Source organism: Trematomus bernacchii, unplaced genomic scaffold (genome assembly GCF_902827165.1).
Source record: "Trematomus bernacchii unplaced genomic scaffold, fTreBer1.1, whole genome shotgun sequence".
NCBI classification, from domain to species: domain Eukaryota; kingdom Metazoa; phylum Chordata; class Actinopteri; order Perciformes; family Nototheniidae; genus Trematomus; species Trematomus bernacchii.
The window spans coordinates 6,031,919-6,046,328 of NW_022987567.1; the positions used below are offsets into that span (position 1 = coordinate 6,031,919).

Below are 14,410 nucleotides of genomic sequence, written 5' to 3' on the forward strand. Positions count from 1 at the left end.
ACATTTGCAAACTGATGTATTGTATACAAGTCATAGATTTTTGGGATTACATCATAGTTACATTTCCAGGTAAGTCCTCTAGAAACTTTACATTTTGCAAACTCACAATGAGTTAGTTAAGCTAACTCATTAAGTTTTCTCTTTTCTGCTGTAACAAATGTAAATTTCCCCTCTGTGGGACGAATAAAGTTATTCTGATTCTGAGTTGTAACACAGTAACGCACAGAAATATGTGTTCACCCATAGACTGTAGATATCTAGGGTAATTCCTCAAAAAACATGCTTACATGATACTATATCTTGAGATGCTTTGTATTTGGTAAACTGGCAGCTTTTACATTTTCAGGCTTATGATAACTGTATTTGTGTGTGTGTATTTACGCTTAAAGTGGGTTCCTTTGGGTGGTTGGGTTTGCAAATGCATTTTTGAGTTGAGGTTAATTGAAATACAATGTGCTTTAAACATAATAAAACATACATTTGATTTGTGTTGTCATTTAAACCATTTCTGACCCCTATCCTATATGCTGTTTGATTTTTAGCTGTACATACCTCTACAAATATGCTATAAACAAGGTTGTTGTATTGTATGTGTTCACAATATACTGAAAACAAACTATATTTGGAGAATAAAAAGTATGTCACCGAAGATATCGTGAAGTATAGTGGGCTCAATATATACTCCCATTTAAAGTAGCTAAAGCTAAAGCTGTCCAAACATTTTTCACTGAGGGCCACATACAGAAAAACATAGTAAGGACTGTGCCACTCACTAGAAGTGGGGTGTTTTGCTTATAGGTTAAGTTAGCAAAATTAATCAAATGTAGGTAAATTATGCTTGATACTTGAATATGCTTTGAGAGAAAAAAACAGCTTACATCATAGCTTTGCAATAGTAGTTTGGACACCCCCGAGCCAGAGCTGCCCTGAGCTATAGAAATATTGTAATAAAGAAAATATTATGGGAATATTCCACAAAGCCTGTTTTGTCCTCTGCATGGAGGTGGGCGGAGCCTCGTGTCTCCTCTCGTCCCTCAGTCCCCTCCTCGGAAGTAGACGTATCGGTCTATTCCGTTTATTTTTATATATTTTGTATAAACCCCTTTTCCCCAACACGTAGCAACATGAACGCCAAGATGGACGATTAAACCGAAGAACGGGTCCCCGATTTCACCCCCATATTTATCCTGGGATTGAGAGGGCCGGATGAAATCCAACTGTGGTTGTCTCCGCTTCGCAGGGGAGGTAAGGATTTGGGCTCCGTCTACTTGCTGGGTGGGAAGTAGCCATTTAAAGGTCCCTGTTGTGTAGTTAGCACCTTCGTCGCAAGGAACACACACAACCCTTCTCCTTTACATGACACCATAAGAAGGAAGTACCACACGTTTTTCAACATGTGTTTGTTGGATACATTATACACGAATTTGTGCCCGTGTCATGTTAGCTAAAAAGCTGCTAGCGACGCAGTAGGGACGCTAGGCTCATTTCCAGGGAGTAGTCGTAATCAGGTCAGAAATAGAAGTAAACACTTCGGAATGCACCTGCTCAAGGAGGCCCGGTGGTTTCCAAAAAAAAAAGAAGAGGGAACTCCCGGAGGGGGTTGAAGTTCCTGCTAAATTAATAGTATATTAGTTTCACTACTTATTTTCGTTACAGTTAGCATGAGCTATAGTCCAAACTACCCTCTTGGTTGGTCAGTTTGCAGTTATGTAACTTTAGCTTTATGCTAACACAGTTTGTGGGTAACGTTACTACGGTTTATTGGGGACTGCTTGCACCATAGACTGTATTTGAACAAATTGAGAAATCCTAACGGGATGGTCCTTAGTATCTAAAATTCCCTGAATAAACAAACATGACCACCAGGTTTCCTCAGCTAGCTTACATGCTCAGATTGTTCCATTCATTTTAATGCAAAGGAAAGCAGAAAAGTAATGGGTTTGTCCAAAAGTAATTTATATATATTGTTCTCCTTGTCATGATTTGCTCTTTGGCTCTAAAAAGTCCTAGTCTGCACAACTTCTCAACATACACAGCTGATGAGGGGCTGCAAATAGATACCATCTGTGTTTTAGAGGTCTTAAGCCAAACAGATTGTGAATCAAACTGCTATAGATCAACTGACTGTCAGTGAATATTGTTTATGAATATGTCCTACATTAGACTGTCTACATCAGGGGTGTCCAAACTTTTTTCACTAGGGCCACATACAGAAAAATATACGAAGGGCTGGGCCACTCACTAGAGATGAGGTATATTGCCTCATAAGTTAAAGGTCCCATGTCATGGCCATTTCTACTGATCATAATTCCATTGTTGAGGTCTACTAGAATAGATTTATATTGTGCAATTTTCCAAAATCGCATTGGTTTCTCATACAGTATCTCTGTATAGTATGTGTATTCACTCTCTGTCCTAAACGGCTTGTTGGAGCTCCTGCCCCCCCCTCCCTATGAGCCCAGTGGCCGTCTGCGAGACAGCGAGACACAGCGAAACCCAGCCCGAACACACACACACACACCTGCAGCCTGGCTGGGAGTTTGTGTGTGTGCTCACACACCAACTCACAGCCTCGCCACGTCCTGCCGTCTCAGGGAGGAGAAATCGGCGGAGCTGCAGCTGAGAAAAGATTGAGTGTGTGTGTGTGAGGAAGTCCACGGACTTAACGTAGCGGCTTCGCGGACATAACGTAACGGCTCCACGGGTTGGTCCATTTGGACCAATGGGTCCATTTGGGTATGGGCACGTCACTGTACCCAGGAAGAAAAAAGAGAAATCTCCAAACATGTGTCCACTCTGTGTAAAGAGACTCTGAAAGTTCCAGGAAAAAAAGATCGCTCACTTTTTTGTTCAGTTTGGACACCCCTGGTCTACATCTATAATTTCTCAATCCCTAATGTTTTTCCAAGTATTGTTTGTCTGAACAACTGAGTATGATAATGTGATTCTGATGTGTCACTCACTTTGCAGGTAGCTGTATCCAGTGGGGAGGTAGGCTTAACCAGGGGTGAGAATGAAGAACTTCGAACCCTGGGGACGCCAGAGGCTGTCTTTTCTCCTGGAAAAGGCCGCCTCTAGGGAAGCCAAGATGTGGAAGCTCTACGTGCCAAAGAAGTACTCCTCACAGGTGAGTGTTTAACCCTGGTTGCATCCACTCATTCACTGATGCACGGAGTAAAGGACAAAATACATCTCAACAACAAAAACATGCCGGTGCTTGAACTTTGGCCAATTGAATAGCTGCGTCGATGCAGCTTCACTCAAGCAACAGACTCATCAATGTTTCCCCAAAAGACAACCAACTTTAACACTCAATAACTGACTTTTTTTTTAATATATGATTTATTTGTGACATTGTCAAACACAGAAAGCATACATACATAGACCCTCACATGTACAATAAAGGGAGTAAAAGAGACCATTCTACCAGGGTCAACAATACCAAAAAAAACAAGCAGACCTTAACCACAAAAAACAACATTGAAATAAAATAATAATAACAATAAAATCAACATATACAAGACATTCTAAGGCATTAAGCTACCCGACATACTGTAATAACTGACTTTTATAAATAGTTTGGTGTATGTTTCTGGAGAAAGCACAAGCTCAAATCAGTCGCAGTTCAGAGCTTGCTAGGGTGAACTACTCAAAACGGCATCAAAATAGAAAATACTCAAATTGATATTGTTTTGATTGAGCTAATTCAATATTAATACATACAGGAAAGCCCTCCCACAAATATCTTATCACATCGTTTTTGGTAAAAGACCTCACATTACTACAAACCTTATGATAAATATGTTTTTAAATCATATATTGAAACAATTAGTTTCAAGGTAAGAATTTACCAAAATGATGTATACAGTAGGGGCCGAAATAATAATACGATAGGAATATCGTACAAGTATGTACACAGTTCACATTACAATTTACTATAAAGTAAACCAATATAATGTTTTTTTAAGGAGGTTTTTTAATTCTAGAAATACATATTTTTCATTTTGGTTTTTGAAAAGATGTAAATACATGGATGACTTGTGAAGATGGATGTTTTTTTCCAAAGTAGTCTGTTCCCAGCTCGGATGCACCACTTACAGACATGTTATCATGAATCAGCAATAATTCAGGAAAGCAGTGAGTCACTTAACAAAGAATCAGAGTTCTGTTCATTCAAGTAGGTTTTCACATTCAAGACATTTGCTTTGGTGTTTAAAGGTGCATACATAAACACAGTAAGAAAAACTAAAACATAAAATAAGAGCAGTTATTTAAGTATACTTTAATTATTATAAAATGAAGAACTGTGTACAAGAAAAATAAATATACATTAAAAGAAACAATAAATAATACGGCAATTTGAAAAAATTGAGTTCATCTGAGTTAAAAGTGGAAGCGCTGTTCAGTTTGGAGAAGTGGAAGTATTGCGTTGAAATGTTAAATATTGTCAGAGGTACAGTACGGAGTTTGAGGAAAGGTGTGTGTTAATGAATCAGCACTGAGGCAACGTTTCATCACATCCAGCAACACACACTCAGCTGATCTCACCCAGTTTCCACACCTTCAGACGATGTCTAAACGTTTGTTTCATCACACCCCAGTTTACAGGAAAGCCCCCGCAAGATGTCAGATACCTGTGAAATATCCATTCCGAAATGTCCAAATACCAAATTTCCGTTCCGCTAATTCAGATCCCCTTTTACCTTGTATTTTTAAAAGATAAAAGTTTATTTTAAGTCAATGATTATTTTATAACTGTGTGGTTTTTTTTCTACTTGTCATTATCATTCCCCCCTTTTTTTTTATACTCAAACATTTTTATCGTAACTTAATTGTCAGCTACGTTTTTCGTCTGGTTAAACAATGGTAAAATGTCACTTTTGGTCTATTCATTTTTCTCAAGAAATAGTGGTTTTTGTTCTCAAATATTCTCCTTTTTGGCACATACCATTTATTCTAATTATCATTAGCTTAATGGTTGTCTTGACACCATTTCTTATTGAGTAAAACCACATTTATTGATCATGAGAAAACCTTCTGTCTCATTATGTATCCTCATCATAAATAATGACAGTTTTCTTGAAAGAGAATATAGATTGATGTTCAAAGCTTAATACACAAAACCTCCCCAAATCTGAAATATGAATATCACACACAACACTGTATATTATCTCTGATTATGAGCCTTCTTACATCACATTAGCTTTCAAAGTATTAAGCAGAAGCAGTGTATTTAGACATGGTGTCACTGTGATGATGCCTTGCCGTCATTACAAGTCGATGAATCACTTTTTATTAGAAGGCATTGTTGTCATAACTATAACTCAAGTGACTACAAGTATGTGACGCAATAATGTCCTCGATCAGAGACTGTCACCGTTGTGCAATAACCACTGCCTTTAACCATAAACAATGTTGCGCAATACCACTGCTTACGTGCAATACACACTTATTCTTACAATGTATTCATGTTTTTACTGGCTCCTTCAATACTGTTTATTCCCCACATGGCAGTTATTTTAAAACAAAACATGTACACTTTACAAAACATATACACTTATACTATTTTTTAAATTTTTTATAGCGCATGGTAGAAAGGAACGGGGAGAAGAAAATCTTATTTGACTTGCCCCTTCTAAAACCTCTGCTGTGCCTTGGCTGTTGTGATGGTTTACATTTCCCCGCTGAGGAACACATAATGACTTCAGATTGTGCTGTGCTCTCAGGATACAGACGTCACCCCTGCGCAGCGGGACGAGGCCGTGCGATGGCTGATGGATCTCCACAGCAGCCTGCAGCTGTACCCAGAGACCCTGGTGTTAGCTGTTAGCATACTGGACCGCTTCCTCGCTCCCATCAAGGTACGCTGACACCAGCAGTACCACTTTAATCATGTTAAGTAGTCTCATTCAGTCACTTGATAGCAACTGCTGTTTTTAAGACACATTTACCAGTGGGACATATTTATCTCGTCGAACAAAACTTGAACATTTCTTAAGATTGTGTTAACCACAGATCAAAGCTAAAATGCTGACTAATGTCCGGGTGTTACGACTCATTCCTTCGTTACTCTATTACTTACACCACACATTTTTCTACAACTGCATCTAATGTTATTGTACAGATACATTTTTAAAACTAATTTCCTCTCTTATTTTTTTTGCATTACAATTATCAACATATACCACAATGGAAGTTTTATAAAAAGAATTCTAGCCTTTTGATGCATCTGTGCAAATATGCTGACAAGGCTTTTGTTACAATTGACAGTCAGTGTTTACACAGGAACAGGAAGGGTCAGTTCTGAATGTCCTGCAAGGTCACCTGAGACAGGATGTTCTTCTTTATTAACTGAGGAATAAAATGTCCAAGGTTAATCAGAAGCTGTACTTTTAGACGACGTGGCAGATGTCACCGGCTGATTTTCTCAGCTGTCAGCAGCTAACTGCAGAAATGAAACTAAGGTTGGCTCCATGAGGTGGTTAGAAAAGATTTTATAGACCTTTTTACCATAGATGTTGTATAAGTAGGAACAGATATAGATATAGTTAATCACTTATGAGATATAAAAGAACTTCCAGATGATGTATTCCACGATTATGTGGCATTTATTGTTGGCCTTGCATATCCCTATCTATATGGATCCTAAACGGTTAAAGAGATGGAAATTCAACATTAAACAATATAATAATTCATCATAAAAACATTAAATGTCTTCTAACGAACCTTTGAGCTGTAACTCTCAAGATTTTATTGATTCACTGATGGATCGTTTTGTCTTCAGGCCCGTCCGAAGTATCTGCGCTGCATCGCCATCACCTGCTTCTTCCTGGCTGCTAAGACCTGCGAGGAGGACGAGGTGAGCACATGCAACACGACACACACACACACACACACACACACACATAAATATATATACAAACACACAGGGCTGGAAACAATAAAGAGACCACTACAGAATCACTTTATCTGGTTTTACATTTTAATTGTCTGTGGTTGAGCAAAATAAACATTTCTTATTCTATCAACTACTGACAACATTTCTCTCAAATATCAAACAGAAAATCTGCATTTAGATATTATTAGTTATTTGCAGACAATGACAACTGGACAGAATAAGCATGCCGTGGTTTCAGACCTCGAATTATGTAAAGAAAACAAATTCATATTCATTTTTAAACAACACAATACTCATGTTCTATCTCAGGAAGAGACATCAATATTTGGTAGAGGACAAACGTCCCTCAACAAAGACAGGATGTCACTGTGTTTATCTGAGGAACAAAATGTTCCCGGATTATCAGAAGCCGGACTTGATAAGGTGTGTGTGTGTGTGTCTGTCTCAGCGTCTGCCCACTCTGAAAGAGCTGGCAGCCTCCAGCAGCTGTGGCTGTTCTCCGTCTGAGATCCTGAGGATGGAGCGGATCGTTCTGGACAAACTGAGCTGGGATCTGCACACCGCCACCGCACTGGATTTCCTGCAAATCGTACGACACACACACACACACACACACACACACACACACACACACACACACACACATATACACATATTGCCTCTCTGTTAGGACAGGCTCAGAGCTTTAAGGGCCCTCAAAGTCAGTAGGCTGAATTGTTTAAAGAGGCCATATTATGCTTTTGGGGTTATCCCTTCCCTGTAGTTTGTTAAATATGTTTTTGTGCATGTAAATGGTCTGGGGCGAGACATCTCTAAGCTGGTTGACCAATCACAACAGAGCCGGCCAGCTAACCAATCAGAGCAGACTGGGTTCTGGTTTCAGACAGAGGGTGAAAAGAGGTGCTGCAACACAGGCAGTATGAGAAAAATAAAGAGCTTTTTGAACATTAAAGCGTGGACACATGTCCCAGTAGAGACACATCATTCTCATCAGTGCCATTAGTGACACCTGCTGGGGAAAAAATAAACTTTTTTGCTTCAGCTTAATAGGTTTTACTCATTACTCATTGGTAGATGTTATGTCATTTCAACCATTATTGTCATCTGGCTTGGGACCATTATCACGACTAATGACATAAAAGACTGTATTGTAGATGTGATGAGAAAAATAGACACTGTCCAACTGCTAGTGTGTTAGTGTGAACTTTACTGACCACATTCCTGCTCCCTTAGGCTCAAATCTTTAGCTCATATATTTTAAACTCCACTAATGGTACGGCTGTAAATGTGTGTGTTTAGACACAATGCGGAGTACATTTTCGACGCAGTGAAGTCATAGAAAGAAGGAAATGGACGTGGCAGTACAAATGAAACCTAGGGCAACTTCACATCGATTGAAGCACTTTTTTATTTTTTTAGCGAAAATCTCACGTTACCCTGACATTTAACTTACTTTATAAGCATATAGAGACCAGAAATATAGAAGCTAGTTAGGAGGAAACCCAGTTTCTGTTTTATTTGTTTGTCAACATCTGGTAAAGATTACATTTTGACCCCGAAGATAATGTTTTACCTGCTTTTCCTCCCCTCCCATAGTTCCATGCGACGGTGTTGTCGTGCCGCTCTGGGTTTTTGGACTCCATGTTGGAGCTGAACCCCTCGCAGCACCTCGCCCTGCTCACACGGAGACTGTACCACTGTCTGGCTGACCACACACTCTTACAGGTACACACACACACACACACACACACACACACTTCACTTCTTAACATTGATTCAAAGACAGAGGGAAGTCGCTGTTTACCCACACTCTGAACATGTTTGTCCCTCCTGTGTTCCCGTAGCTCAGAGGATCCATGCTGGCCCTGGCCCTCATCACCCTGGAGCTGGAGACCTGTTGCCCTGATTGGCTGGCTCCCACCATCGAGCTGCTGAGGAAGGCACAGGTACACACTGACTCTCTCACAATCAGAAGCTCTGAAGGTTCAGGATATAGAAGTTGATGGAGAAGTTGAACATATTAAAGGTGGGGTAGGTAATTTTGGAGAAACCAGCTCGAGTGCGCTAGAATTTGAAAATACACAACCGAAAAAAATCTGCCACTTCCTTACAGAGCCCCTCCTCCAACACACACGAACGCGCACATGACCAATGAGGGCACGAGATAAGTTTGTGCACAGATGGAAGGCTGACAGGCAGGTAGGCCATCCAATCATTTTAGCCGGGCCGGCTCAGATGATTGGTCGTGCTTTTTACAGTACTACGGCTTCCACAGATGAACATTTTTTATGGATTTTTTGTCAAAGCACTTAAGATATTCATTGCTATCGGGATGTTAAGAGCATTCCATGGAATATAACAACAAATGTATCTCAAGCCGGTTTCTCAAACTTACCTAACCCACCTTTAAAGTTGTTAATGAGGATTTCTGGGGGTGCACACTTTATAATCCAAGAGAATATTCAAGTTATTCCTGCAAATGTGTCAGTCTTCTCTTTGAATTAACCAACTTCCTCTCTGAGAAAATCTGTGTTTCTATTTCAATTGCTGTTATCAGAGATCATTTCATTTTAGTTCCTCAAAATGGTTCAACATTTGTTATATTCATATGTATATGCATTATTCAAATCTCAAGAACACGGACAACGAGAACAACATCATTGTCACAAAGTTAGTTTATGCAAATGAAAGCTCAGTGTCTGCTGTATAAATGATATTGCTGAATTTCTAACTGCCGTTGCTGTCAAAACGACATCCGGTAGATTTATGAAAAGGAACAGTAACATTTGAGCTGGTGAACATCATGTTAGGAAAGCTAAACCACATTGACAACGAGGCTCCACAGAGGCTCCGGGCATAATGAAATCATCAGTATGTCTGCCATTTCTAAGCCTTTAGAGGATAAATGTCTTCTCCTTCCCTTCCTCCCTCTCAGATCGACAACTCTGAGTTGATCCGGAGTCGAGAGCTGGTGGCTCGTAGTCTGTCCACACTGAAAGCTTCCCTGCCTCCCAACACTGTCTACATCTACCAACCCCTGCAGAGCAGCACCACCCTGCAGCCCCCGGACCCCTCGCCCTCCTGCTGCACACTGGGTACGATGGATACTGATTCCGGCGATCGGCCCCAAAATTGGCGATCGGAGCATCCCTAGTTAAAATCCATTATTGCTTATATGTATCCTTATCCTATATAACTCCTGATGGCAGACAGGAGCTCTCTCACCTATTAGGGATCTATTACTATACATTCAGTAGTAAACAGGATCAATTATTCTGCTAAATGTATGATTGTTTATTTGAATACCGACTTTCCCTTGAGAACTTCAACACAAAAAGGTATTTATAAGGTCACTTTTTTCTTCCCCCAGGGATCCTCTCTGAGTCTTCCAGGGACCATGTCCTGGTGGCCCCTGCTGATGGGGGGGAGGAGAGCTCCAGCTCCACCTCCTCCTCCAACAGCAGCATGCCAGGTCTCCTCTCTCCTCCCAAGCTCCTGCACCGCCCTCGCCACCCGAAGGTGCAGAAGGTCACGCTGCGCTGCAAGGCGTCTGCGAAGCGCAAGGTACCACTGTCACTCTGTTTAAAGCATATATATATTAATGTAGACGACATGATATTTGCAACATTTTGAAAGTCATTTAATTAGAGTAGTATTTATTCTTTAAGCGTCCGTGATTCAAGCTTCTTAAATCTAAATGTTAGCTGTTTTTTGCTTATTATTATACAGTAAAATGTGAACAAACACTGTCATATACACTTAAACCAGCTTCTTCCAGCTCCAGTGTTTTTTATTCTCACCATAGTGTGGCTGACTCGCATGCCAATCAGCTCGTCATGCTAATCAGCTCGTCATGCTAATCAGCTCGTCATGCTAATCAGCTCGTCATGCTAATCAGCTCGTCATGCTAATCAGCTCGTCATGCTAATCTTATTACTCAACTTAGTTAAATACTAAGATTGACTATTTATATACTTACTAGATTCTGATTGGTCAATTTGGACATTCAGTGGTCTGCTCTTTACTGGATAGCAGACGTTGCTAAGGAAACTTTGATCGTGTGCACTCATATCAATCCGCAGAAAGTAGTCTGAAAACACCAGGGAATACTTTTAGAATATTTTCATTTTTATATTTGTAAAGATCACAAAGCTTTGGATTTGTAAGGAAATGGAAACAAAATCATGAAAACAGCGCAATAGAAACAATGCAATCGCTTTGAATTCAACAAAATCATGTCCAATCATTGAGTTACGTAAGTAGTCATGTTATAAGCGTTAAGAGGGGTCTTGAGTTAATCTTTAATGACACGCTCGCTGCACATTATCCCTTGCTAATCACTACTAGCTCTGTTGCTAACAGCGTAAACTTGAATTAACCAGGCCCAACTTGTTACATGCATCAATCTTCATACTGTTACATCCAGCTACAAACATATACAAACTGCCTTATAAGTAATGAAAGTACCTGTGGGTATGTATGTATTATTATGTACTTGTATTTTTTTGTTTGGACGACCATTTTAGTTTTCATTTCATATTGCACTGTAAATTGCATGAAATTATGAACTGTTTTGTTTTATGTATGTATGTGTTGTGTTTGTGTGAGGACCCCAGGAAGAATAGCTAATAGCCGCTTTCACACCAAGTACTTTGCCGTACTTAGTTCCCAGCACTTAGTTCCCAGCACTTAGTTCCCAGCACTTAGTTCCCCCATGGAACTAAAGAGCAGATCGCGTTCACACCGGAATAAGTTCCTGAGGGAAGATTACGCAAATGAAGCCGCTGACGTCACTTCTTCTTCTGCTTTGGGTTTACTGGCAGGCCGCAAACAACTTCACGGCGTATACTGCCACCCGAAGTCCCCGGAGTTGGGGACTGGCTTCAGTAGAAGCTGCTGGGAGTCCCAGCAGCTTCTACTGAAGCCTTCCGAGTAAATCGCCAGAACACCGACACCTCCTCATCTCTCCACCGCTTTTTTTTGTGTTGCCATAAGTTATTCTCTCTCCGTTGGTGCGCGGGGCTAATGCTAATGCTAATAATGCTAATGCCAGCAAATACAATGGCGGTTTCACAAAACTTTTCAGAGTTTTACGGGGCGTGGTTTGCAATTCGCCCAGCCAATCAGAAATGTACCACCTCTCTAGCAGGCACGAAAAATGGGGTAAAAGTTCTCATGAACTAAGTTCTCTTTTTGGTGTGAACGCAAAATCCCAGGAACTATCGGAACTAAAAGGGAATAGTACTCCGGTGTGAAAGCGCCTATTGCTCATGCTAGTGCTAATGGGGATCCTAATAAAGAATAAGTAATTGTCATAATAAAGATAGTCTGTTGCAGCCCTAGAGTCACAATATAACTCTGTGTGTTTTCAGGTGGAGGAGATGGAGGTGGACGACATTTACGACGGCATCAAGCGTCTCTACAACGAAGACGTTACCACCGCTGTCCAGGAGGGGGCGCTACCACCAGGTGGAGGAGGAGGAGGAGGTCTGAGTGTCTGCAGCATCCTGATGCCCCGACAGGAAGGCAGCTCCTCCCCCTGCCCCCCCCTGCAGCCAGTCAGTGCCTCCTAGAGACCAAACAGGAAGCTCTAAACCAAAACCACCTCAACGCTGACATCATCATCGCGAGAATTACAAAGAAATAACGTTTTCTGACCAAAACAGTGAGGCGATGGGCAACTCCCTGAGCAATAGGCGACAAAAAGAAATGTTACCATTGTATAAAAAACCAACATAAAGGCAGCTCCAGAAAGTTGCTCATCACAGGTTTCCTTCAATCGGCTGCTTTGATGAAACGTACATTAAAATAAGAAAATATTGATGTTAAAACACAAATACAGCGGGTGATGTCAGCGGTTCAGATGGTTTTGGTTTCGGTGCAAACCCCCAGTGTGACCTGAGGACATTACCCATCATGCCCTGCAACAGGAAAACAGAGCCCCAAAAAAAAATTTAAACATGAAAAAACTTACAAAAACAAGCTGCTGCTAATATTTAATTAATGATATCTGTTGAATACAATACTACAAAATGAAAAAAAAAATTATAAATAGAAAAGATACCTTCAAAAAAACCTAGATTTGACTCCACCCATCCCCCCCCCCTACATGTCTCTCTCTCATCGTTTGTCAACCTTTTATTGTTTTTCCATTCTCTCCGTATATTTTATATATTTATGTTTGTATTCTATCACCTTCTCTCTCCTACCTACCTCTGCATGTTTTCATCTCTCTGAAGTCGTGAATCAAATGACGATTATCTGCATTACTCACCCAGACAGAGACACGTCGTTTTTAGTGAAATGCAATTTTAATTGTTATTAAGATGCTAATATAAATATCCCTCTCAGCTTGTTGTGACGGCTTGACTGAATGAACGTTTCTCAGGGTTGTTTTATTCTTCCCCAAACAAACATAAAAGGCTTACAGTTTCTAATGAAGCCCCTTGAATGCATCGTCTATGAGAGGTCTTGATTATTCCCTCATTAAGTACATGCTCTCTCATGGAAGCATCCAGGTTTTGGGACCTTTACACAAACAAAGGGACCTCGTAAAATAAAACTCTCCATGGTTTCTGTGTCGAAGCACTTAAGAGGGGATTACACCTATATATTCACATGTAATAAAAACAACCTTGAGTTATTTAAAGCATTTTAATATTGAGCTAAGAGACAGAAATGTGTTTTTTGAGTTGGTGTCTGAGCTTCACCAGAAGACAAGTGGCACTTTAATGTTCAAAAAAAGTTAAAATGACGCTGTTTTCACCTTGAAGTTCTGTTGAATATGATTTTATTCCTGCAAAAAGCTCTGTTCCTCCTGCTGTGGGAGCTGCTGGGCGCTGCTCCAGGGCACTTGAATGAACCAATAAATAAAAAGACATGAAGTATGAAAACTCAGAAAGCTCAGTGTCCTTTTTTTATCACACAGAAATGTTGTTCACAGGCCACACGAGGTAACAAGTTACACTGTATTACCCAACTCCATAAGAACAACAGGTCTAACAGGATGCACACAGCTCTGAGTGTGTTCAAAGAAAACCTCTCTCTCAGAAAACACACACACGATTTGTACTGTTGTGCTACTGAGGGAACAACCTTAATCAGATTCTGTAAAACCAAGTCTAATCTCATTATGGTGTTTTCAAAACTGGTAAAAACATTTTCCGTCTGGAGAAAAACAGCTGTGTGTGTGTGTGTCCTAGCATTACTATACTTGTGGGGACCTAAATCTGTTTACAGTCACGTGTGGGGACTCGCCTCCCTTATGGGGACAAATGGAGGTCCCCATGAGGGGAATCATTCATTTTAGGGTAAAGACTTGGTAAGGGTTAGGGTAAGGCATGTGTTGGTTATGGTTAAGGTTAGGATAGTTCAAAATGGATTCCAGGATACTCTGCAACTTCTACAGGTGCACGATAGAGAGTATCCTCACTGGCAGCATGACGGCCTGGTACGGCAGCTGCACCGACCTCGATCGTAAGGCTTTACAGAGGGTGGTGAAAACTGCACAGC

General features: G+C 40.5%; 1 protein-coding gene across 1 annotated transcript; it reads left to right on the top strand.

Moving 5' to 3' along the window:
- Positions 1-1,019: 1,019 nt before the first annotated feature.
- On the top strand, positions 1,020-13,799 carry ccni (cyclin I). Its single transcript, XM_034125846.1, has 10 exons — positions 1,020-1,245; positions 2,971-3,127; positions 5,727-5,861; positions 6,785-6,859; positions 7,347-7,487; positions 8,495-8,623; positions 8,743-8,844; positions 9,834-9,993; positions 10,269-10,462; positions 12,271-13,799. Exons 2-10 carry the CDS (start codon positions 3,014-3,016, stop codon positions 12,469-12,471), a joined length of 1,251 nt encoding a protein of 416 aa, XP_033981737.1. The 5' UTR covers positions 1,020-1,245; positions 2,971-3,013; the 3' UTR covers positions 12,472-13,799.
- Positions 13,800-14,410: the final 611 nt, after the last annotated feature.

Coding starts and splice junctions, on each gene's coding strand:
- ccni (XM_034125846.1), top strand. CDS start 3,014: ATGAAGAACTTCGAACCCTGGGGACGCCAGAGGCTGTCTTTTCTCCTG. Junction 3,128..5,726: donor CAAAGAAGTACTCCTCACAG/GTGAGTGTTTAA, acceptor CTGTGCTCTCAG/GATACAGACGTCACCCCTGC. Junction 7,488..8,494: donor CACTGGATTTCCTGCAAATC/GTACGACACACA, acceptor CCCCTCCCATAG/TTCCATGCGACGGTGTTGTC.